Source organism: Saccopteryx bilineata, chromosome 5 (genome assembly GCF_036850765.1).
Source record: "Saccopteryx bilineata isolate mSacBil1 chromosome 5, mSacBil1_pri_phased_curated, whole genome shotgun sequence".
Taxonomy (NCBI): Eukaryota; Metazoa; Chordata; class Mammalia; order Chiroptera; family Emballonuridae; genus Saccopteryx; species Saccopteryx bilineata.
Genome location: NC_089494.1, coordinates 123,286,291 through 123,311,719, shown reverse-complemented (window position 1 = coordinate 123,311,719; position 25,429 = coordinate 123,286,291). Strand labels below are relative to the sequence as shown.

Here is a 25,429-nt window from a genome sequence, read left to right as displayed (position 1 = left end):
CGAGTCCGAAGAATCAGGGTTCTAAGGTGGCCCCTGCCTGGCCGCTGTGGACAGTCAGGGCGTGGAGTACAGCAGGGGCCCCCACACCGCTCAGCGTGGCCCCATCCTTCCCGCCCGAGTGTCCACGCCCTGGCCCGCGGGGACAGCGGAAGGGCGTGCCGGGGCGGGGGTGGGGTGGGGGGGCGGCCAGGCCGAGCGCTCGCGCGTGTTTATTTTAACTTCACTCCCTTTAAAAGGAAAGCTATTCTTGGAATTCAGGAGGTGGCCAACGCAACCGGGGAGGACGAACTCACCCGCTCCCGGCAGAGTCCCGCGGCCCGGGCAGTCTCAGCCTATCCCCACACCAGTACCCGGCGCCCCTCGCCCTCAGCGTCCCCCGCTCCCATCACGGCCCGGGCGACCCCTGGTTGACCCGGACTCGCGGGCTTGGGCTCCGACGGCGGTGGCGACCACGATCGGCCCCGCGCGACCGTCATGACGGGAAGGTAACGGCCCCCGGGCGCACCGACGGAGGCGCGGGCGGGAGGGATCCCCGGGTCCCCGGGTGCGCACCGCAGCATGAGGCCACCTGTCCATCCCATCGCCGCCCGCGGTAAGGAAGACCAGGTTTCACAAGGAGCCGGGGAGTTGCTTAGGGTGATCACACGAACTAGCAGGGGTCTCAAACTCGCGGCCCGCAGACTAATCCACGAAGTTCAAAATATTTTGGATAAAATTAAGTAAGCCCGTGGATTAGTCTGCGGGCCGCACAAAATTGTTCGGCGGGCCACATGCGGCCCGTGGGCCGCGAGTTTGAGACCCCTGAACTAGAGGGAACCCAGCATCCCTGATAATACACCTCACTCCCCACTGGGTGTGGTCCTGGATGGGGCCTCCTGTCTGGAGCCTTCTGCCGCCTCTTCTATAAGCCAGAAGTGCTGAACATGTTAAAAATAGGAAAAGGTCTGTGTGGGATCCTGGCCTGAGGTGTGCCCAAGCACAGGCTGCAGAGGTGGGTGGGGGCAGGAGCTCCTCCAGGCCTGGACCAACTTCTGCTATCAGACCCCTTGTGGCCATTCACAGATAAGGTCATTGGTCAACAGAGGCTGAGTGACTGCTGAGGGTGGTCTGATGTCCACCAGTGACTGGCCAGGGTTGGTCTGTGCGGTCTTTTGTGTAACATGGCAGGGTTCAAGTGCATGACTCCAGTACTGGCAGGTCAGAACTCTGGCTTAGCTTTGCGGGAGAAATGGGGCTTGGGGAGGGTGTGCCCAGGAATGGGAAGCAGCCCCAGACCTGCAGGGGCACGCTGCCTCTGATTACTATTAAGGCTGTGGCCTGGAATCTAGGGTAACCCCAGGAATCCAAAATAGTAGGTATCCTGTTACAGAGCAGTCCTGTGCTTTTGATGCAGTTTGCTGCCCACTGCCCTGTCCTCCTATCCTGGATCTGCTGACAAAATCAGCTTCCAGTGCTCACGCTCCTGGTGTGCTTGTGAGGGTCCTGCCCACCCACCCCCACAAGGACCCACAGCAGCTGTCTGTCCTCTATTCCAACCCCCAGAACTCTGGAGGAAAAGGGAGAGAGTGAACTAGGGAGAGAACCAAGAGCAGCACAGACCAGTGGGGGTTTGGTGCTGAGAGAGGTGGTCCTTCAGGCCCAGCAAATAGGGCGGGGCCACATGTCGCTAGTCCCCATCCCCTTTCAGAGAGGCGCACCAGAGACCCAGGTGTCCCTTGGGCCTCCAGTGGAGATGGAGGCCATTGGGTCAGCCTCCTGACAGCCCAGCAAGAGAAGTTGAGAAGGCAAGCAGGTGGTGGGAGCAGGGGCCAGCCTGCCCTAGCTCCCCCAAGGTCTAGTGCAGGCGTCCCCAAACTATGGTCCGCGGGCTGCAATGCGGCCCCCTGAGGCCATTTATCCAGCCCCCACTGCACTTCTGGAAGGGGCACCTCTTTCATTGGTGGTCAGTGAGAGGACCACTGTATTTGGCAGCCCTCCAATGGTCTGAGGGACAGTGAACTGGCCCCCTGTGTAAAAAGTTTGGAGACCCCTGGTAGGTACCCCGAGCCTGAGAAATGCTGGTCATCAAGTGACACAGGGACCAGGGGGAGCCTTGGAAAACACTGAGTTGGGTTTTCCCTTGTAAAAATAATACTGTTCATCATAGAGCAGGGGTCGGGAAACTTTTTTGGCTGAGAGAGAGCCATGAACACCACATATTTTAAAATGTAATTCCATGAGAGCCATACAACGACCTGTGTACAATACACATTATCCAATAAAACTTTGGTGTTGTCCCGGAGGACAGCTGTGATTGGCTCCAGCCACCTGCAACCACGAACATGAGCGGCAGAAAATGAATGGATTGTAATATGTGACAATATTTTATATTTTTAACATTTTTTTATTAAAGATTTGTCTGAGAGCCAGCAGTAGCCATCAAAAGAGCCACATCTGGCTCGCGAGCCATAGGTTCCCGACCCATCATAGAGAGTTAGGAAAACCCAGAAACAGGAAAGATAGCAGAAACATTAAAAGAAAGAAGGAAAATGCACATGGTTTTGCTCTTCAGAGATGCCCTCAGGAGTATTTCGGTTGTCTTCCTCCTTTTCTCGTAGTGTCTTTTTCTGCTCGTTTCCCAGCTGTGAGTGATCTGTGAGCACAAGCTTCTGTCCTTTGCTGGGGCTGCCTTATTCTTCCGCATACAAGCATGGGGCCAGGCTGGCAAGGAATGGACCTCTGACCCAACCTGTGGGGTGGACAAGATTTTCCCTGTCCCAGATGGGACTTTTCACTCTGTTTCATGCCACCATTCTCTCTCCATGCCCATTGCATTGATAAGATGCCAGGGCAGCTCTCATGTCTGCCTCTTGATTCTCCCCACATTATCCCTGGCTGCCTAGACCTGAGCTGACCATAGGAAAGAGCCCTTTCACTGTACACCTCACACATCTCAGAGGCTCTCCCTGCCAACAGTGTCAAGTCCCAGCTTTTCCCAGATGGAGCAGGCAAGACTAGAGGCAGGGCAGTGGGGAGCCACTGAAGTGACCCAAAGTGATGTGCATGGCCATGAACTTTGGAAATTTACTTCTGTGTACTATGTAGAGAAAAGGCTGTGTAGAGATAAGAAGAGATGGGGAGGGAGATGGGTCAGAAGGCAGACATCAAGAGAGGCCTCTCCTTGGCAGTGTGGATGGAAAAGTTCTGTAATAATCTGACAACTCCAGTAAATGGAAAGCAACTTCACAGGTTGATCTGATCATAAATTCCTAACTGAGCCGGTCATGGTGGGTATTCATTTCTTAAGCCAGTAACTTCTTTAGTAGAAGGTTTACCTGTGCATCTAGGTTAATGCACCTTTGAAATGTCTCATTTTCAGACCCTTCAGAAACATAAACACTTTGGCCCTGGCTGGTTGGCTCAGCAGTAGAGTGTCAGCCTGGCATGTGGAAGTCTTGGGTTTGATTTCTGGCCAGGGCACACAGGAGAAGCATCCAAGTGCTTCCCCACCCTTCCCTCTCTTCTCTCTCTCTCTCTCTCTCTCTCTCTCTCTCTTTCCCTCCTGCAGCCAAGGCTCCATTGGAGCAAAGTTGGTCCGAGCACTGAGGATGGCTTCATGGACTCCACCTCAGGTGCTAGAATGGCTCCAGTTGCAGTGGAGCAACGGCCTAGATAGGCAGAGCATTGCCCCCTGGTGGGCGTGCTGGGTGGATCCCCGTTGGGCGCATGCAAGAGTCTCTCTGCCTCCCTTCTTCTCACTTGGAGAGGGGAGCCACTTTCAAGAGAGCACATAATCTTGTTAACCACCCTAGAATCCAATCCAGGAATCACCTTCTTGCTTTCTCTCACCTTCATGTAATCTTCCTTATTCCACTCCTTAATTCCAAGTGCATAAAAAAACTGCAAACTATCCGTTCAGGAAACTGTAAACTGTCAGTTTCACTGTCTTTTGAGGTTTGGCTTCCAGGTATATTCTCTGTTTGGCTCAAATAAACTAATAAAATTGTAAAACTTTTCTACAGATTTGAACATTTTTATGTCGACAGCAACCATGGTGTAGAGCAGGGGTCCCCAAACTTTTTACACAGGGGGCCAGTTCGCTGTCCCTCAGACCGTTGGAGGGCCGGACTATAAAAAAAACTATGAACAAATCCCTATGCACACTGCACATATCTTATTTTAAAGTAAAAAAACAAAACGGGAACAAATACAATATTTAAAATAAAAAACAAGTAAATTTAAATCAAGAAACTGACCAGTATTTCAATGGGAACTATGGGCCTGCTTTTGGCTAATGAGATGGTCAATGTGCTCCTTTCATTGACCACCAATGAAAGAGGTGCCCCTTCCGGAAGTGCAGCGGGGGCCAGATAAATGGCCTCAGGGGGCCGCATGTGGCCCGCGGGCCGTAGTTTGGGGACCCCTGGTGTAGAGAGAGGATGGACTCAGGGACCTGGGAGGTGTCATGGACAGGACCTGACCAAGAGGCAGGCCAGGTGGCAGGTATGAGAGTGGCCACAGAGCTAGATGGGGCCATGAGGCATTTGGAGCATTGTGGCTAGTTGAAGGGGAAACAGTTGGAGGCAGCTGGATAAGAGGGTCAGAAGCTGGGTGCAGGATGAGCTGGGTAGAATGGTGAATGAGGCCTGGAACAGGGGGGGGGGGTTGTTTAGAGAGGGGCCTGCTGTGGGACAAGGGGCTTACAGTGACTTTGGACCTTACAAACACCTGACTCTTTGCCCCAGCTGAAAGGACCTTTGGTATCACCATTGTTCAGGGTAGACAGTAAAGCCCAGGCAGGTTATACCCCCTGCCCAGGGGTCTATCAGTGGCACCCTCCACCACTAGCGCTCTCAACCATTTTCTACCTTGCTCAGAAGTATGCCCAGGGCTCCCCTCGGAAGAGGAGCTTGCCACGGTGCATCTAGGGTGGCAGCCAGAGCCCTCAGCACAGCATGTGGGGCTGCGATGGAGTTGGGGGTTTAAGCAGAGAATGGAGCAGATGACAAGTGGTGCAGAACTGAGCCCCAAGCTCCAGACTGGCCAGGCTGGGCACCACCCATGACTTCTTCAGCTCCTCTCTTCTGTTTGTAGTCTTGACTCTACCCTGCCACTGGCTGTGGAAGATTTGCATCGAGCTACCAACCTAATGTAAGCTGGTTTGAAAACCTTCTTGCAAATTTCACAGCCAGCATGGGCAAGCTGGCATAGGAGGGCGCAGGCACTACACAACTGCAGAGAGGGTCCAGGCTTTCCAGTACTGAGGCTGTCCAGCCTTTCAGTCTGGGTAGCTTCTGTCTGCTTACTTTATCTCTTGCAGATTCCTACTCAAACCTTTCTAGGTCATTTTTAGGTTGGGGAAAGGGATAGTGAGAGCACATTAACTGTCCCCCTTGTTTTGTTTATTCAGATCTCATGCATTTTTGATGATGAATATTTGAGATGACCTATAATAAGATGACTATGCTAATGAGATACTTAACATTAGATGGCTGTTATTTATCTCACTAAGCTGAAATGACAGAATATACAGATGTAAAACCAAATCTGTGTCCACACAGATGCTTACATTTTAAAGTAGGGAAGGCCTGACCTGTGGTGGCGCAGTGGATAAAGCGTCGACCTGGAAATGCTGAGGTCGCCGGTTCGAAACCCTGGGCTTACCTGGTCAAGGCACATATGGGAGTTGATGCTTCCAGCTCCTCCCCCCTTCTCTCTCTCTGTCTCTCCTCTCCTCTCTCTCTCTCTCTCTCCCTCTCCTCTCTAAAATGAATAAATTAAAAATAAATAAATAAAAAATAAATTATAAAAAAAAATAAAGTAGGAAAATAAAATCGTTCAAAATCAAATTTTCTGTAGGGTAAGAAGGTTGAAATATGCCATTTGTTGGAGGTATACCAAGGGACCTGGCAGAGCTGTCTTCAGCTTTCTAGTGGGGTACAGTTAACACAGTGGAAACAGGCTCTGCTGGACAGGCTATTGGTGATGGTGGTGCTGGCTATCCTGGGAGAGGGCACTTGGTGCTCAACCATTGAAGGCAGCTCTGCCTTGGCATTGCTGGCAGCTCCCCAGGCCTTTGTGCCTCTGGTAAATTATGTAGGTATATTCTTTATCACATGGATGCTTTTTTTAAAAAAACAACATGTGAGTTATAATTCACATATCACAGGCACCAGATATACAATGTAGTGGTTTTTAATACATTCACTAGGTTGCATCATCGTTACTTTGAATGCTGGGACATTTTCATAATCCCCATAAGGAACTCTGTAACTGTTCACAGTCAATTTGCACATCTCCCTCCTAGCCCCTGGCATCCACTAATCTTGATTTCTGTCTGTATGGATTCAGACATTTCATATACATTGAACCACACATTTATACCCTATTTTACTTGACTTCTCTTATTTAGCATAAAATTTCAAGTTTCATTCATGTTGTAACATGAATCAATACTTTGGTTCTTCTTTAAGCCAAATAACATTCCATTGTATGGATATAACACATTTTGTCTATGCCAGGGGTCAGGAACCTTTTTGGCTGAGAGAGCCATGAATGCCACATATTTTAAAATGTAATTCCGTGAGAGCCATACAATATGTTTAACACTAAATACAAGTAAATGTGTGCATTTTATGTAAGACCAACACTTTTAAAGTACATTAAGTCTCTGAATTCTTTAATAACATTGTTATGCTGTTGCTAACCAATGATGAATAAAGTACTTCTTACCATTAACGCGACTTCTGGTGTTGCATGGTTTTGCTGATGGCTTTGTAGTCTGGTTGATACGTGGTGAGGTTAAGCTTCATGCAGGCGTTGAGACTTCTATCCGTTAAATGTGATCATAGATTGGTCTTAACGGTCTTTAGATGTGAGAAAGACTGCTCACATGCATATGTAGAGCCAAACATTGTCAGTACAGCAATACTCACATGCTACAGTGTGTGGTATGTGACGGGAAGCACGTTCCAAGTTTTGACAATCAGCTGGTTCGTGGGTTGAAGTTTTTTCATTTCTCCCCACTTGTGTTTGCTTGCCAACTCTGCTTGCTGTCATGCAAGTCTTTTCAAATCTTCATTCAGTGACTTGAACTTATTCACCCACATGTCTGAGGCCTTCAGGTCAGCAGCTTGTAGCTCAAAATCTCTGACGGAGATACCGGGGATGTAACTCAGGTCGGCGGTGTCCACTGCACACTCGTGTGGATGGGTGATGAACTTAAAAAGATGAGTATGCTCACGAAATTCTCCAAAGCGCGCTTTGAATGACTGCAGGAGATTAGAGGTGAAGCCCACTAGCTGCTGGAGATCAAGATGTTGAGTAGGGTCACTTGCTGTGCATGCATCTTTAAACTCTCCCAGTTTTTCAAAGTGTAGTAAACAACCTGTTTCAATGTCCTCGATGAAGAGTTCCAGCTTGTTTTCAAATGCAAACACTGCTTGTTGAAGGGATAAGACTGTATTTCCAATGCCTTGCATTTTCACATTGAGCTGGTTCAGATGTTCAGTCATGTCCACGAGATAGTAGAACTTCAGGAGCCACTCAGTGTTAGCTAACTCAGGATGCTCGATGTTTTTCATTTCAAGAAAAGTCTGGATTTCGCTCAGACAAGCCACAAAATGGCTGAGTACCTTCCTGCTTGACAACCAACGCACATTGCTGTGCAGAAGCAGACCAGCTTAATTATTCCCAGCTTCATCCAGCAGTGTTTTAAACTGGTGATCATTTAAAGCTTGGGCAACAATAAAGTTAACCACCTGAATGACCAGCAACATCACCTCAACAAGCTGCTTGCCACACATCTGAGCACAAAGCACCTCCTGAGGATGCAGTGAAAACTTAGGATGGGTCTCTTTTCATGTTCACAAAGAAGCGCTACAAATCCTCTGTTTTTTCTTACCATGCATGGAGCACCATCAGTACACACCGAAATAAGTTTATCCATCGGTAGATTTTTTTCTTTAGCGAACTCAGTTATAGACTTGAATAAATCCTCCCCTCTTGTTGTCTCTTTCATAGGCAAAACAGCAAGACTTTCCTCACATAGTGTGTCACCAACAGCATACCTTGCAATCACGTTGAACTGGGATAAATGGCTTACTTCTGTTGATTCATCCAAAGTGAGAGAAAAGAATGGTGCTGCATTTATGTCCTTCGCTTGCGTTGCCTCAATTTGATTTGCCATCATGATGGTATGATCGTGAACAGTTCTTGCTGACAGAGGCATGTCTTTTATTCGTTTGATTATCTTGTCTTTATCCGAAAAGTCGTCAAAACGTTCATTGGCAACATCAGCATGAATGTTTTGGCATACTCCCCATCTGTGAATGGCTTTCCATTTCTCACAATTGCTAAAGCAAAGCTAGCCAAATTCCAGTCACCTTGTTGGGTCCAAAGATGGAGTTGCTGCTGACTAGCTTGCACTCTGCACAGTAGCTCTTGATATGCTTACTTCCTGCTGTCCCCCGCTGGATATTTTGATGCAAATGTAGTATGGTGTGTGTCAAAGTGCCACTTTATATTTGACCGTTTCAGCGATGCAATTTTATCATTGCATATTAGACACACTGGAGAACCTGCTCTCTCCACAAAGGCGAATTCCTCTGTCCATTCCTGCTGAAAAGTACGATACTCCTCATCTTTTTTACTTTAGCCATCTTCTTCGTCAAAAGGGTTTCTGCAATTAGCTAGCTGACTACTTGATTAAAAGGAGGGAAGTTTACTTCCTGACCTCACAATGACCTGTGTATGTTACGCATTATTCAATAAAAATTTGGTGTTGTCCCGGAGGACAGCTGTGATTGACTCCAGCCACGCGCAACCATGAACATGAGCAGTAGGAAATGAATGGATTGTAATACATGAGAATGTTTTATATTTTTAACGTTATTATTTTTTTATTAAAGATCTGTCTGTGAGCCAGATGTAGCCATCAAAAGAGCCACATCTGCCTCACGAGCCATAGGTTCCTGACTCCTGGTTTATGCGTTCATCTGTGGTGGACATTTGAATTCTTTCCACTTTTTTTTGGCTCTTATGAATTATGCTATTGTGTACATCTCTCTCTTGATTTTCTGCTCTCTTGAACATATACTTAGGAGTGGAATTTCTAGCATATATAGTAACTCTATGTTAATCTTTTTTTAAAATTTTTTTTACAGAGACAGAATCAGAGAGAGGGATAGATAGGGACAGACAGACAGGAACGGAGAGAGATGAGAAGCATCAATCATCAGTTTTTCGTTGTGACACCTTAGTTGTTCATTGATTGCTTTCTCATATGTGCCTTGACCATGGGCCTTCAGCAGACCGCATAACCCCTTGCTCAAGACAGCGACCCTGGGTCCAAGCTGGTGAGCTTTGCTCAATCTAGATGAGCCCGTGTTCAAGCTGGCAACCTCGGGGTCTCGAACCTGAGTCCTCCGCTTCCCAGTCCGATGCTCTATCCACTGTGCCACCGCCTGGTCAGGCTCTATGTTAATCTTTTGGAGGAATTGCCAACCTGTTTTCCAAGTAAGTGTTCATTTTTACATTCCCACTAGGAATTATGAGGGTTCCAATTCTCTACATTCTCATTAACTCTTATCATTATCTGTTTCCATGGGTATAAAGTGGTATCACGTTGTGGTTTTGATTTTCTTTTTCTGAATCACTGATATTGAGCATCTTTTTATGTGCTTATTGACCACTTGTGTATCTTCTTTGGAAAAATGTCTATTTAAATCTGTTTGCCATTTAAAAATCGAGTCATCTTTTTATTATTGGATTGTAAAAGTTCTTTATATATTCTGGATACTAGACATTTATCAGATTTATGATTGGCAAATATTTTGTCCTATTCAGTGATAGTGTTTTTATTTTTTTTTATTTTAATTTTTTAATTTTCTGAAGCTGGAAACGGGGAGAGACAGTCAGACAGACTCCCGCATGTGCCTATCCGGGATCCACCTGGCACACCCACCAGGGGCTATGCTCTGCCCACCAGGGGGTGATGCTCTGCCCCTCCGGGGTGTTGCTCTGCCGCGACCAGAGCCACTCTAGCACCTGGGGCAGAGGCCAAGGAGCCATCCCCAGCGCCCGGGCCATCTTTGCTCCAATGGAGCCTCGGCTGCGGGAGGGGAAGAGAGAGACAGAGAGGAAGGGGGGGGTGGGGGTGGAGAAGCAAATGGGCGCTTCTCCTATGTGCCCTGGCTGGGAATCGAACCCGGGTCCCCCGCACGCCAGGCCGATGCTCTACCGCTGAGCCAACCGGCCAGGGCCAGTGATAGTGTTTTTAGATGCACCAAACGTTTAAATTTGGATGAAGTCTAATTTATCTATTTGTTCTTTGATTGCTTGTATTTTTGTTGTCACGTCTCGAAAACTGTTACCTAATCCAAGGTCATGAAGATTTATACCAATGATTTCTTCTAGGAGTTTTATAGTTTTAACTTTTACAGTTAAGTTTTCAATCCATTGTGAGTTGATTTTTATTTAATAAAATTAAATTAATTAATTTATTAATTAATTTTTTGGAGAGGGGTGTTGAGAGAGAGAGACAGGGACATTGAGTTGCTCCTGTATCCTGTATGTGCCCTGACCAGGGAATCAGACCGGCAACCTCTGCACTCCAGGATGATGCTTCAACCAACTGAGCTATAGGTCAGGTCTTAATTTTTTAATCTATTCATTGATTTTTAGAGAGATTATCTTAATTCTTACACTATTTCACTATTTTCTTCTTTTATGTTAAATTGTTTGATTATGCAGTTGTCTTTAAATTAAATTGGGGAAAAGGCTCACAAACAAAAATTACATTTATAGTGTCTTTTTTATTTATTTATATAGTTACCTTTACTATATAAATGTAAAATACACTTTACTGCTGTTTATTTCCTCATGTGGATTCAGTTATTATCTAGTGTCCTTTCATTTCATCCCAAGGACTCTCTTTAGTATTTCTTTTCAACTCCAGAATTTCTATTTGGTTGCATTTTATAATTTTTATCTCTATTAATAGTCTTCATTTGGTGAGACATTATTCTCATGCATTCCTTTAGTGTTATAGACACAGTTTCTTTTAGTTCTTTGACCATATATAAAATAGCTGATTTTTCCTGGCCTCTGGTGGCACAGTGGATAGAACATCAACCTGGAATGCTAAGGTCACTGGTTTGAAACCCTGGGCTTGCCCGGTCAAGGCAGATACAACAAGCAAACAATGAACAACTAAAGAAACTATGGGTTGATACTTCTCATTTCCTCCCAACCCCCATAAAAATCAATAAAAATTTAAAAAACTTTAAAATAGCTGATTTAAAATCTATCTGGTAAGTCTAATATCTGGGCTTCATTAGGGACAATTTCTGTTTTTTGCTCTTTTTCTCTGAATAAGGGTCATACCTTTTTGTTTATTTGCATGTCTCATAACTTTTGATGAAAATTGGACATTTCAAATAATGTAATATGGCAACTCTGGAAATCAGATTCTCAACACTCCCCAGAGTTTGTTGTTGCTGTTTGTTTGTTCAGTGATTTTTCTGAACCTATTCTATAAAGTTTGTGTATCTGTCATTGGTGGTCACTGAAGTCTGTCCTCAGTTGTTTAGTGCTTAGCTAATAACTTGCCAGAAATTTTCTTGAGTGCTTGAAATGAATGTCTCTCAGTCTTTGCTGAGGTCACTGAGTGCGTGTTGGGGCACATATTCAGCCTTCAACCAGGCAGTTTACAACTCTACCTTAGCCTTCACTTCCTTGGATCAGTCAGAAGGGAGGGCTTAGGACCTTCCCAGGTCTTTTCTGAGCATGTGCCCAACCCTGGGTATTTTCATAGCTTTCTAGAATCACAGGAATATGTCAGCTCTTTTCAGAGGACATTGCATTTCTCAGATTTTCCATTTAAGTATTTTTGGTTAGTTTATTGTTGTCCCAACTGTTACCTGTTGCCTGTGACAATGGAAGTTATGATAGTAATACATTAGAAAAACATTACCCAAGAGAGGCTTTTAGAACTTTAGTGTATGTGTGAATAAGGTCACACAAAGACAAACTTTTGCAGTGGTGTCTTCCAGGGAGGATCAGGTCAGGTTAAAAAATAACTCCTCTTTGGAAATGAAGCTTTGAAAGAGCTCCAGGCCTGACCTGTGGTGGCGCAGTGGATAAAGCGTCAACCTGGAAACGCTGAGGTTGCCGGTTCAAAACCCTGGGCTTGCCTGGTCAAGGCACATATGGGAGTTGATGCTTCCTGCTCCTCTCCCCTTCTCTCTCTCTCTCTCCCCTCTCTATAATGAATAAGTAAAATCTAAAACAACCCCCCCCCCAAATATATATATATAAAAAAGAAAGAGCTTCAGCTCTGTCTGATCCTTCATTACTGGTGTCAAATGAAGATCATTGCCACCAATTCAGTGCCAACAGAAGTCCCCAATTTGAGTACAGTACAGGAGACTTTATTCAGTAAAAATAGCTCAATTGTGAAGCAGCTTGGCAGTAGAACAGCCAAGGTACTCCACTGGGACAGAGGGGAGGCTGGCTAATATAGAAAGAAGTCCCTCCCCTCACCTGAGATTGGTCCATTTTTACACAAATGAAGAATCCAAATTTGTACAGTTTGATTGATCCAAAGAGTACTGTCTAGCTTCATGCATTCTGATTGAATAACAAAGATGCCAGTGAAGCTATAGTTACTCAGCTCTGATTAGATGGGGCAGATATTTAGCCCATTGGCTGAATTTTGATCCTAGGAGCTCTCTTACAAGGGTAAACTCAGACAGGAGGAACACAATGGTAGAGGTTGACAGTTCAGTCTGTGCCTTTTCCCTGATATGCAGAGTGCATGGGGGACATCTCTAGACAATGGCTGCTACATTCTTGTTATTGATTTGAGCCCAGTTTGCCACAAGTTCTTAGCAGGCACATTCTTTCTTGGGGATGACACTTTTTCAAAGCAGCTATGGAGTTAGAGATTAAGGACTAAGATAAATTAACACACAACAAAGCTCACTGTTCTTATTAAGCATCACTTTTTTGTTATTGTTCATTTTTTTGATCAATGCTCCCAGATTACTGCAAAGCCTTTATCTAATTTACAGGTTTCTGAAAAAGTAGATTCTGACAATTTTTGTTAGTGTTTTCATTGCTTTTATGGAGGAATAAACTTTCAGATGTCCTTACTCTGCCATTTTTGCTGTCATCATTGTTACTGTGTTTATGCAACTGTGTCCTCTGAAGCCAGAGTGCTGACTGGGGAACCCAGCATGGCCCCTACCCCTACCGCTGCAAGAGAGACAGCAGGACTAGAAAGTGTGGAGAGGATGTACAGAGACTTTGGATTTGGGTTGTTAGACTCTAAGTCTTTCTCAATGTCTAGTTTTTGATGCTTCCTTTTCCAGTATATATTTGGTAAATTGTTTAGTGCATGGTAACTAACCTTGGACTTGAACTTCATTTACAAATGATGTGCAAACATTAATGGTTATAGCCTCATTTCCAGGTCTATCTGCAATTGTGAAACCCTAAATAAATGTTCCCTCCTCAAATGAAACTGTGGCTTTGGGTGAGAGTTCTGGGTTCTAGAATTCAGGATTTCTACATGGGAGGGGCTGAGTGGGGGCTGGTAAGAGAGGCCTAGACCCTAGGGCATTGACTGGACGTTGTAACAAAATTTTCTGCATAAGCTTTCTTATGCGTTCAGTGACACACATCAGAGAGTCAGAAGTGATCCTTGTTGGCTTTTCCAGGCTCGGCCTCTGTATCCTTTTTAACCTCTCGGGACACTTTTAAGAAAATATTTATTGAATTGGTCAGTGCTTGATACCTTTGGAATTGAGCTGCATTTATAAATTATACTTCACCTAATGCTTGTAGTCATATGACTGTTCGGGGGCTGACCCCAGGATGCTTAATGAGTACTTCCATGAGTTGGGTCCCCCATAGGAATGCCAACTAATCCTCTCTCCAAGCCTTCCACTTCCCCAGTGTAGGGAGATCAGCACTTGGCTGTCCAGAATAATGGCTCTAGGCTCTTTCTTTTTGAATGCAGAGGAAAACAGTGTTCACACTTACTGACCTACTAGAAAGGCTTTTCCGGGAAATGGAGTTGGTGTGAAGATTTCTGTGAGCACCCTGGATCATTATTTTATGACTGACTGTGGTGCCTGCTGGGCCAGCACAGCCAGCCAAAGTCAGATGTGGAACTTAGATTACAGCAATGCTGACAATCTCTTTAGGCAACAATGCATGGAAACAGTGCCTTCCTGGCACTCTTCCCTCAGGTCCTGCTTCTTCTACTCTGCTTGGCAAGCTAGAGGGATCAGAGTTTCGACAGCACAGACCTCGTTTGGGTACTTATCTATTTACTGGCTAGATCCTGGGGGCAGAGGCTGCCCTTATCTGTGTCTCCTAGCTGGTGTCTGTGGGCCGCAGGCTCTCAGGAAAGGGAAGAAGGCAGAATGTGGGCACCTCACAGCTTCCTAACTGTTTGCAGGATTCCAAAACTTCCTGGGTCAATCAGCACTGTGTGTCCTTGACGTGTCCAGGAGGCTTAGGCAGCCTTGGGCCTGCAGGTGTCCTGCCCTGTCCTTATGGACCTCACCTTAGTGCTGTTTGAGACCTCCCAGTAAGTCCTCTGCCAACTTGGACCTAGCCCTGCCAGCCTCAGCTTTCACTCTACTGCCCCATCAGCGAGAACAATATCCTTTCTATTTGCAGTTGACTCTGCTGCCCTTTGGAGATCACAGTGTGTAACATGAGTCAGAGGGGTGTGAGGAGGTAGCCCTGCACCCTGGCAGTCCTGTCCTGGTGCCTGGCTGGAGGTGGCCACTCCTGCCACTCTGGCCAGCATCTGTGCTCCCAGGCCAGTGTGTTTGAGGCCTGTTGTCTGAGTGGCTGCCCCACTGCCAGCAGGAACTGCCATGACCACCCAACTGGGCGCACTTGCTGCGTCTGGGCTGTATCAGCGGCGCCATCACCGCCAGAGCCCTCCGCCTGTTCAATCCCGGTAGGTGGCAGGGGCAGGGTGCTGGCGGGGACAATGTCCAGAAGGCTGCAGCGGCAGGCTTTTCTTCTGACACCCACCAGACCCTTCCAAAAGCCAAGGGCCCACCGCCCAGGGTCTGGGATCGTCCCTAGGTTAGCGACAGGGCTTGGGGATGGTGCAACTTAGTCTAACTGGGTTTTTTTTTTTTTTTTTTTTTGTATTTTTCTGAAGCTGGAAACAGGGAGACAGTCAGACAGACTCCCGCATGCACCCGACCGGGATCCACTCGGCATGCCCACCAGGGGCAACGCTCTGCCCACCAGGGGGCTATGCTCTGCCCCTCCAGGGCGTTGCTCTGTTGCATCCAGAGTCATTCTAGCGCCTGAGGCAGAGGCCAAGGAGCCATCCCCAGCGCCCAGGCCATCTTTGCTCCAATGGAGCCTTGGCTGCGGGAGGGGAAAAGAGAGACAGAGAGGAAGGGGGGGTGGAGAAGCAAATGGGCGCTTGCTTCTCCTATGTGCCCTGGCCGGGAATCGAACCCGGGTCCCCCGCACACCAGGCGACGCTCTACCGCTGAGCCAACCGGCCAGGGCCGTCTAACTGGGTTTGATGTCATCTATGATCCACATTCTTGGGCATGGTGCTGAGTGTGGGTTGTTGGGGATTAGTTATCCTGTGCAACCCCCATTACTGCTTTCAAACTGGGATCATTTTATTACTGCTTTTTTGATAAGCAAAATAAGCGCTCAGCCTGCTGGGCATTATCCATCCAAAGAATGGCTGGGCTGTGACTTTAACCCGGGTTGAACTGACTCTAAAGCCTGAGCTGCCTTGTCCCCTGGAGAACGGCCAGTGTGGACGAATGATGAAGCCTCCTCTTGGGGTGGAAAGGGAGCATCTGGGGTTCAGGGCTGACCTGGGGCATCCATGAGGATGAATTAACCTGGGCTGGGGAGGTAGGAGGTGCCGTGGGCCAGCCACTACGATATATTTAGGTCTTGAGCGGGAACAGTAAAGAATTGATGAAAATAGACATAAAGAATTAAAGACTATAGCCCTGGCCGGTTGGCTCAGCGGTAGAGCGTCGGCCTAGCGTGCGGAGGACCCGGGTTCGATTCCCGGCCAGGGCACACAGGAGAAGCGGCCATTTGCTTCTCCACCCCTCCGCCGCGCTTTCCTCTCTGTCTCTCTCTTCCCCTCCCGCAGCCAAGGCTCCATTGGAGCAAAGATGGCCCGGGCGCTGGGCATGGCTCTGTGGCCTCTGCCTCAGGCGCTAGAGTGGCTCTGGTCGCAATATGGCGACGCCCAGGAGGGGCAGAGCATCGCCCCCTGGTGGGCAGAGCGTCGCCCCTGGTGGGCGTGCCGGGTGGATCCCGGTCGGGCGCATGCGGGAGTCTGTCTGACTGTCTCTCCCTGTTTCCAGCTTCAGAAAAATGGAAGAAAAAAAAAAAAACAAAAACAACAACAACAAAAAAAAAAAAAAAAAAAAAAAAAGAATTAAAGACTATAAAAGATGGGTCCGGGAGGGTTTCACAGTTCCTGCCAGCAGAGAATTACTGCCCTAGCAGAGCTGCAAAAAATGGCCACCCCCAGAAACACACCCTTCTTTATTTACAGGGCAAAGTGGAAATTAGCATACAGTTTCCAAGGCAACTCAAGAACTCCATCAAGTGTAGAAAACCCCCACCAATACATAAACATACACAAAGAAGCCAGTCTTTTCTTCCTGGGAACATGGAGGGAAGGACGAGCAAATACATGGAGGTGTGGGGAAGGGCTTAGCCTTTTCAACTTAGTGAGGTGGGGGGCTGGGCAGCAGCCAGTTCCCAGCACCTCTGTCCCCCAGAAATAACTCTAAAAACTGTTGATTTTTTGGTCCCTGACAGAGAGGAGCATCTGGATGGTGGCGGAGTCCCCAGGGTGGGGCTCAGAGCAGGGGAGGGCCTCTGGACATGTGGAGTCTGCAGTACCCCAGGGGCCATCTGGTTGGAACTGTCCCGTAGAAGGTGAGGGTGTACAAGAAGGGCTGTGGGCTCAGAGTCCTCTGCATCAAATTGACAAGTGGGCTCCCGAGGAGGAGGTGTGGGAGTCAGGGAGGATACAGAGAGTTATCCTTATAGATGTGGGGGACCTGGAGGGCCTGGGGGAAATGTCCAGGGACTAAGGGTCCTCAGTGAAAATACAGCCTGCTCTGTGTCCACGTGTGTCCACAGTGAGGGAAGACTTTTTTCTTTTTTTTTTGTATTTTTGTATTTTTCTGAAGCTGGAAACGGGGAGAGACAGTCAGACAGACTCCCGCATATGCCCGACCGGGATCCACCCCGCACACCCACCAGGGGCTATGCTCTGCCCACCAGGGGGCGATGCTTTGCCCCTCCGGGGCGTCGCTCTGCCGAGACCAGAGCCACTTTAGCACCTGGGGCAGAGGCCAAGGAGCCATCCCCAGCGCCCGGGCCATCTTTGCTCCAATGGAGCCTCGGCTGCGGGAGGGGAAGAGAGAGACAGAGAGGAAGGAGGGGGTGGCGGGGGTGGAGAAGCAGATGGGCGCTTCTCCTATGTGCCCTGGCCGGGAATCGAACCCAGGTCTCCCGCACGCCAGGCCGACGCTCTACCGCTGAGCCAACCGGCCAGGGCCGCGGTGAGGGAAGACTTTTGAGGGCTGATAGGGCTGAGATGAAGCAAGAGGAAAGGCATGGAGGAGCGGGAAACAGAGGCACTGTTGTGGTGTCTGTGGCCGGCCTGCACCTGCACCTGACCCAGTGAGAGCCTGGACAAGCCCAGTGCTCATGGGGGACTCATCTGAGTGAGGGGAACCCTCTCTTCCTGCCTCTGAGCACTGTGGGTGTCTATAGGGTTGGCCATGGTGTGGGGAGTGGGCAACCAGAGCACTGGAGGCCAGAACCAATGTCAGAGGGCAACTTGCACATGTAGATGCAGCAGAGGGACATGGACGAGTCAGAGGGGTCGCAGCATGATGGTGACAGCCAGCTTTAAGAGAGCTCACGCTGTTTGTGTGTGTCTGTGTGCCATTCGCCTCTGTGAACTTTGGGCTCCCTCAGCTCTCTGTTATCAGCATGACATGTTTAAAGTGCACCTACTTAAAGTAAATGCTAGAACAGAGGTTCAGCTAGGCTTTGGGAAAAGCTCCGTGGTTGCTGACAGGATCCGTGCAGGTTTGGAATATGTGTCTGATGGTGTGGCTGCCTCATGTGGAGCCACTGGTGGATTTGCTAGTGTGGGTGTGGGGCTGGCTTTATGTAAATTCTTGTTTACTGCAGCTGGCCAGTGATCTCTGCGCTGGCTTCTGAGGGACCTCATGGTGGGGGGGGGGCAGGAAAAAGGCCCTGGTGGCCCCGGGACAGCTTCTGCTGGAGCACCAGAGGCAATGCTGGGTGGAATCCCCGCTGTCCCTGCACCCAGAACAGTGCCCAGCACTTCACAGCTGCTCAGTAAAGATGTGCTGGGTGAAGGTAGGCAGGAGGATGACTGGCCACCAGTTACGGGGCAGTTATGGACTAAGCTTGCAGGTGTTACCTCACTTCATCCTCCCTAGCAACCCTGGAGGCAGCGGGCCCATTTTACAGGGGGTGAAGCTTCTATTGCAGGCCACATGACCAGAGGGTGTTTGAGAGGGACTGCAGCCTTTCTGCTCGTCTGCAGAGCATACCACACTGGACTAACTACAGCCCCAGCTGATAGGGCCTCCTTGACACTGACCCATCCTGGAGTGGGAATGTAGCACTCGCCGGGTAAAACAGACACTGGAGACGTTTGGAGAGTTTAAGACAAATCTTTATGGCCAAAAGAAATAGAGAACAAAACAGAAAAATAAAACCTGCGCAGGGGTGGACTCAAGCGGTAGTACCACGAGCCACACCTAGCGCCTACAGTCTAGGGGTTTTTATAGCGTAGCAAGCAAGCAGTTCATACAGAAGCGGATTTGGCATTCAGCAATTGGCTCTTCTAAATTAATTTTTTAGTCATGTGCCTTAGTAACCAGTCATGCAGTTGAAAACCTCCAGCTGGAAAATGTCCCTATCTAACCCCCAGGATGCGGTCACATTAACTATCTTAGGAGTTTTTATGACTTCCTTATCTCTGGGACTCATCTGTCCTAGTTATCCTGGGAGTCTAACGACTTCCTTATCTCTAGGACTCATCTGTCTTATTCATCCTGGGAGTCTGGTCTCATCTATTCTAAGAATGTGCTGTACTTACTGGACCAGTTCCTTTTAAGTTATTTTCCTCAAGCCTATTAATGTATTCTATAGTTTTTATTCGACTGTCACAGGAACAGACCCCTGTGGCTGGTGTGCCTGTTCCCAAGCCCTAGCAACATCTTTTGAGGCTCAGGTGGGTGGAGGCCGAAGTGGGGGACGGTCTGGGTTATTGAGAAAACAGTCTTGAATGGCCACGCCTATATGATACTGCCAGGAGCTGAAGGGACAGAGACAGCATATGTCCAATCCTATGTGACTTTCACAAAGAGGGTCAGGTTACTGACCCTCTTTGGGCTTCGGTTGCTTTATCTGGAACCAGCAGTCCCCTTCACAAGGACCTGGTAGAGAGGTTTCCCCAACCCCAGGCTAAACATTATTGTAAATCTCAGTGACATCTTACACAAGCCCACACGTTGGTTGTGTTGGCTGTCAAAATTGAGAGCATTTTGAGGTGCTGAGGAGGGTTGGAGAAGGGAATCAGAATAACATGTTCTCCCTCAACTCTTGAGTTGGGCTTCCAGACAGCTGGAGGCACCCTTGGCGATGTGTGCCTTGTCCCGCTGGATCAGCTGGTGTCTCCGGTGTGGACCACTGGGAATACTTTGTCCTCCCTGTTCCTGGCCAGAATGTGTGAAGAAGGATGTGGAGTGTCCCTGTGTCCCACTGTGGCCCTCTCACAGCAGGAAGTACAGGCAGACCAGACTGCAAGTATGTCCCCAGGCCATGTGGGGATCTGGAAGCTACCGGTATCACTGAGAACAACAGCTCTCTTGTCTAACACGCAGCCAGTTCCTCATGTGGGCTCTGCCAGACAGTTACTGTGACTCTGGTGTACTTCTTTGCAAATAAGGAGGTGGAGCCCAAAGATGCCATTACTTTTCCCCAGGGCCCACAGCAGGTGGCAAGGGCTATTAGGATTCAAACTGTAGGGTTAAGGCCAGAGTCCTTCCCCACAAGAGACAGCTGGCATTGTCCTTGCCGGTGCTGTGATTCAGTTGTTGGGTACTTCTGTCCATCCCTCTGTCTTTGGCCAGTGGATGGAGTGTTGTTTGTTCCTGAGCAGGTTGGCATGAGGAAGTGGCCGCACAAATGCCGATAGGAGTGCTACTGCCTGAGACTTGGGCTGGGGCAGCTGGTGAGTACAGGGGATAGGTGGCCACCTCTACCTCACTTGTTTGTGCCAGGGCTTATGCAAAGTATGTAGCAACATCCTTGACCTGAGATGCCCAGGGACCCAGCCAATTAACGACCCCTCTCCCCTTGTTAGAGGTGTAGGGACTTGTGAAGATGCAGTTCATCTGCCCTGGGGTAGAAAGGAGGTTCTGGAGGGGCAGACAGAGATTGGATGTGTTGTGTGCTCACTTGCTTAGGGTCCAGCAGTCTGGCTTAAGGAGCAATCCAGAGCCTGGGGCTAGACTCGAATCCTTGTTTCAGCTTCATTGTTTTGGGTCCTTTGAGTGGAGAATTGCAGGCCCAGAGTCACAGGATTTCCTATTGTTTTCTGACTTCTTCGAGACCTTCAAGGTCCTGTTTATAGCCAGGATTGGAACTTCCTCTCTGCCACCTTGGGTGTGTGCTTTGGGAGGACAAGGCAGGTTCACAGAGTTCTCGCTGCAGGAAGCCATACTATTGCTGAGAAAGTCCAGTCTGGCCCACTCTGCTGGCTCAAAGTCAGTCCTCTGTCCCATCTGGTCACCTTCCTCACCAGGGAGCGGGAAGGACAGGGTGGGATTGGGCGGGGCAAGTGGCCACTGCCGCACAAGATCCCCCTTTCATCTTGGGTTCGACCCGACTCCTCCTGCTGCTGTCCCTGCAACCAGAGCACATCTAGGGGCTGGTTTAACCATGCAGAAGTCCAATGTTCCTGGCACGGCTTGCTGAAGAACCCTTCTGTCCTGCCCTGCCATGTGGGTTCCCCACGTGGAGCAGAGAGGAAGTCCTGCCTGGACGCCTGTGCAGCCTCCTGTCTGTGTCCACGTGGCAGCAACCCTCCATAAGGCCCAGTGTCCATGTCCTGCGCCTAGACCTCTGGGAGGCACAGCTTACTCCCACCTCTGGGGCCCCTCCTGTGTGGGAGGGCACACTCTCACTCAGGAACTCTCTTTGTGATGCAGTGCAGAGAGGTATGGGGTTCAGTATGGGAGGTAGACAGACTGGGAAGATAGATGTTCTCAGACATGACACTTCACCTTCCCTCACTGAGCCTGACTGTTTTTGCCTAGTCTTCCAGGCAGCACCACCAATCCATTGGAGTGTATACTTGGACAAAGCCTATTTGCTACATTTGTAGAAAAAGGTGTGGTCATCAGAGTGTAGAGGTAGTTAAGTTGAGCATGGCTCCTCCTGGCCATACCTCAGGACCCTGGATCAGAGTCAGCCCCGGCTGGACTCACTGTGGGCATTTCCCCTGTAGTTCAGTTTGGGTTACACTTTTCCCAGGAGGAAGCCCATCATTTCCACTAGGGGGAGCAGTTTCCATGGACGGGAAAGTGTGCTCTCCACCAGACTCCCGCCCCAAACACTCACACTTTCACATTCTCCGTGGTAGGGTGATTACATGTTTTGGGGCGGGGGACATGATTTGGAACTAACTCATGGTACAGGGGAAAGAGCCATTGAGGTCTGACCACTCTGAGTTCAGATTGGGACTGTGTCATCTGCTGTGTGAGCTTGCTGAGCCTTAGGTCTCATCTGTGAGGCAGGGTTGCCTTGGAGATGAAATGAGAGTGTGAATACACAGCCACTCACCTGTACCTGGTGACGTTCTGTACCTGAGACTCCTCTGTTTCCTGAGAAAGAGTGACTGTGAGGGAGCTGGGGTGGTCTTTGATGCCCCCAAGACATGGCCTAGCATGGTGAGAATTTAGCAGCCTGGGTACTGAGTTCGTGATATTGACAAGTACAGCACTATCCTTCGTGGGGCTTACTGTGGTCCAGGCGCCCAGCTATTGCTCACGTGTGCCTGTAAAGCCAGTAGCCATGGCCACCATCACAGCCGCCTGGCCCATGCAGGTTCACATTTGATTTGGACAGATGGTAATGAAACAATGGAGCCAAGAACTGGTGAGCCATTATGTTTAATCCTAGCTTGCACCTGGCGGGCAAGAAATATACACAGTGGGAAAACACTTCCCTTTCCATTCAGGGCTCCCAAAGCCACTGACTTATCCGAGTTTTCTAGAATCAAAGGTTTCTAGCTCACCAGCCTTATTCACTTTGTTCCCCATCTCTTTCTCTCTGCACAAACTCTGCACAAACTGGCTTCTCCCTCAGCATTCAACCATCTTGGCTGCTTCTCCTCTCCTCCACGTGGCCTTACTCTGCTCTCCTTCAGCATGGGCTCTTCCTCTAATGCTAATCTCAGGAACTGAGAGAGAGCAAGCTCCCGGTCTGCCCCCATTTTGTAGTGTAGAAATCAAACCCTTTAATCTAATATACAAACAAGGAAGTCTCTGATACAAAGTCACTTATCTGAGGCATAATGGGATTCCTCATGAAAGTGCACCACCTCACATCATGCAATCAGTCAAGGGTGTGGGGAAAAGCTTAGTCTTAAAACTAAGCCTTAGGCTAGTGATCCCCAACCTTTTTTGGGCCACGGACTGGTTTAATGTCAGAAAATATTTTCACGGACAGGCCTTTAGGGTGGGATGGATAAATGTATCACGTGACCAAGACAAGCGTCAAGAGTGAGTCTTAGACAGATGTAACAGAGGGAATCTGGTCATTTTTTAAAAATAAGACATCGTTCAGACTTAAATATAAATAAAATGGAAATAATGTAAGTTATTTATTCTTTCTCTGTGGACCGGTACCAAATGGCCTATGGACTGGTACTGGTCCACGGCCTGGGGCTTGGGGACCACTGCCTTAGGCTATAACGACCCGGCCTTCTTACAGCCTGTCCCCACATCCAATGCAAACTATAAATGAGCAAACCTATATATCATATTTACAAGCTTATTTGACCAACAGTGCCCCTCACTTAGCCAGCATACAGTGCATGGTCTAAACCATGATTACAACGAGTCTGGGCATGTGGCAGGGGAGGGTAGGGGAGGGCAGCCCGGCTGTGCAGGGACTGAGGGCTTTGAAGCCAAGCCCTAGCTGCTCTGCCCTGTGTGTGCCTGGCTGTGGCCCAGCTGGGACTGGCTCTCCATGGAGCTGCACCAGGGGCTGCAGTTGTGGTGGGAAGATAGGGTTTTACAGGTTTGGAGCTTTGCCCTTTGGAAGGGGACTCACTTTTTCCACCTGTGAAATGGAGGTGCGTCCTGGCCTTGCTGGGCCATCATCCAGAAGTGCACACGGCAGCCCTGGTACATGCTGGACCTGAGCATCTCCATGGGCACAGAGCTAAGGTATATGCGGGTAGCTGTGAAGGGCAGCTCAAGCCAGTGCCAGCAGCTTGGCCCCAATCACATCTCTCTGAGTCCCCAAAGTGCCAAGACCATCAGTGGGTGAAGAAAGCAATTTTCATTCCCTCAGGAAACTTTATCTTTTGAAGGAGAAAGAGTGTCCATTGATGTTCTTTGCCTGTCTCTCCAGTCCTGACCTTCCCTCTCCCTCTCCCACCAGCCACATGTCCAATGCCTTGGCCAATGCAGTATGCCAACGCTGCCAAACATGCTTCACCCCCGCCGAGCGGATTGTCCACAGCAGCAGCGAGCTGTACCATGAGCAGTGCTTCGTGTGTGCCCAGTGCTTCCAGCCCTTCCCTGAGGGGCTCTTCTACGAGGTGAGGGTGCTCCTGGGGTCTTCGTCCCTGACCCAGTCCCAAGTCTGCCCTCCAGGATCCTGTGGGCTGTGCCCAACTGGGGTCCTGAGCAGAGACAAGTGGGACAGCCGTGCCAGGCCTTCAGCTCAGCCAGGTCCTGCTAGCACAGAAGCTTGCTTGTACCTGTGAGATGTGACCAGTGCTCTCCTGGTGTCTGGGAAAGCTGAAGGGGAGTCACCTTTTATCTCATGTCCTCTGGGGAGATTCTGGGGAGCCCTTGGGTGCAAACACTCTGTCCTGTTAATGTATATCAGGTGATGTTAAGTGTCCTGGTTGTAAGAGATGCTGGGTGGGAGGCTGGATGGTTAGTAAAGAATGTTTGAGCAGTCCTGAAGGAGCCAAGGGACCCATGCACAGAGAGGCAGGAAGAGCACACAGCTGGACACAGCAAGTACAAAAGGCCTGATGCTGGAGAGCACAGGGTGTTTGAGGAGCAGTGGGAGGCCAGTGTGAAGGAAGCAGAGAGAGGGGAGTGGTGGGGGTGAAGGCATGGAGGCAGATTTTGTCTGACCCTGTGGGCCTTCGGATCTTACTGTGGGAGACGCAGGAGCTGTTACAGGGTATGGAGCAAAGGAGTCACACAATGGGTCCCTCGTGGGGAAAGAACTACTCTGGCTGCTCTGCTGAGGGGACTGTAAGGGGGCAGGGACAGAAGCTTGGAGTACAGATAGGATTGAAAGCTGCTCTGTTGCAGTAATCCAGATGAAAGTGGAGGTGCATAGACTGGGCACACCTGCTCACAAGAGCATATTGTTAAATCTTTAATGATCTTACAAGCTGGTTGTTAAACACAGCAGTTTAAAAATTAAATTATATAAGTGTACAGTGAGATAAAGTTTTATTAAAAACAAAGGTGGCCCTGGCTGGCTGGCTTAGCGGTAGAGCATCTGGCCGGCGTGTAGAAGTCCCAGGTTCGATTCCTGGCCAGGGCACACAGGAGAAGCACCCATCTGCTTCTCCACTCTTCCCCTCTCCTTCCTCTCTATCTCTATCTCCCCCTCCTGCAGCCAGGGCTCTACTGGAGCAAAGTTGGCACGGGCGCTGAGGATGGCCCGGGTGCCTGAGCCATTCCTCAGGCACTGGAATGGCTCCGGCCGATGCCTCAGATGGGCAGAGCATCGCCCCCTGGTGGCCATGCTGATGGATCCTGGTCGGGGGCATGTGGGAGTCTGTCTGACTGCCTTTTAACTTCTAACTTTGGGGGAAAAAAAAAAACAAAACCCAAAAACAAAGGTAACAAAACTCGAAACCCACCCTTCCTAATTATTTTATTACATCTTACAGTCACCTATGCCTTCGAAGTTATTTCTACACACCTGTGTTGTGGACATGCTATGCCATGGTGGCATGGCACTGCACATCTGTTCTCAGCTCCTGCCCGTGGCACAGCTGTGGTAGGAATAGGTGCACCATAGAAACTGGCAAACATGACAGGTCAGCACCTGTCCTCCAACAAGAGCTTTTCGTTAAACATTTGCAGCACACCTCTGATGGTTG

General features: G+C 49.0%; 1 protein-coding gene across 8 annotated transcripts in view; it reads left to right on the top strand.

The window, feature by feature from the left end:
- Positions 1-262: 262 nt before the first annotated feature.
- The window catches only part of LIMS2 (LIM zinc finger domain containing 2), a 42,269-nt gene continuing 17,102 nt past the window's right edge, over positions 263-25,429 (top strand). For 4 of the 8 annotated variants that reach the window (XM_066281052.1, XM_066281051.1, XM_066281046.1 and 1 more), the window contains exons 1-2: positions 14,751-14,959; positions 23,734-23,893. In XM_066281052.1, the coding sequence (XP_066137149.1) occupies positions 14,874-14,959; positions 23,734-23,893 (246 nt within the window). In that variant the 5' untranslated portion in view covers positions 14,751-14,873. The other 4 variants (XM_066281047.1, XM_066281048.1, XM_066281049.1 and 1 more) reach the window with 4 other exon arrangements.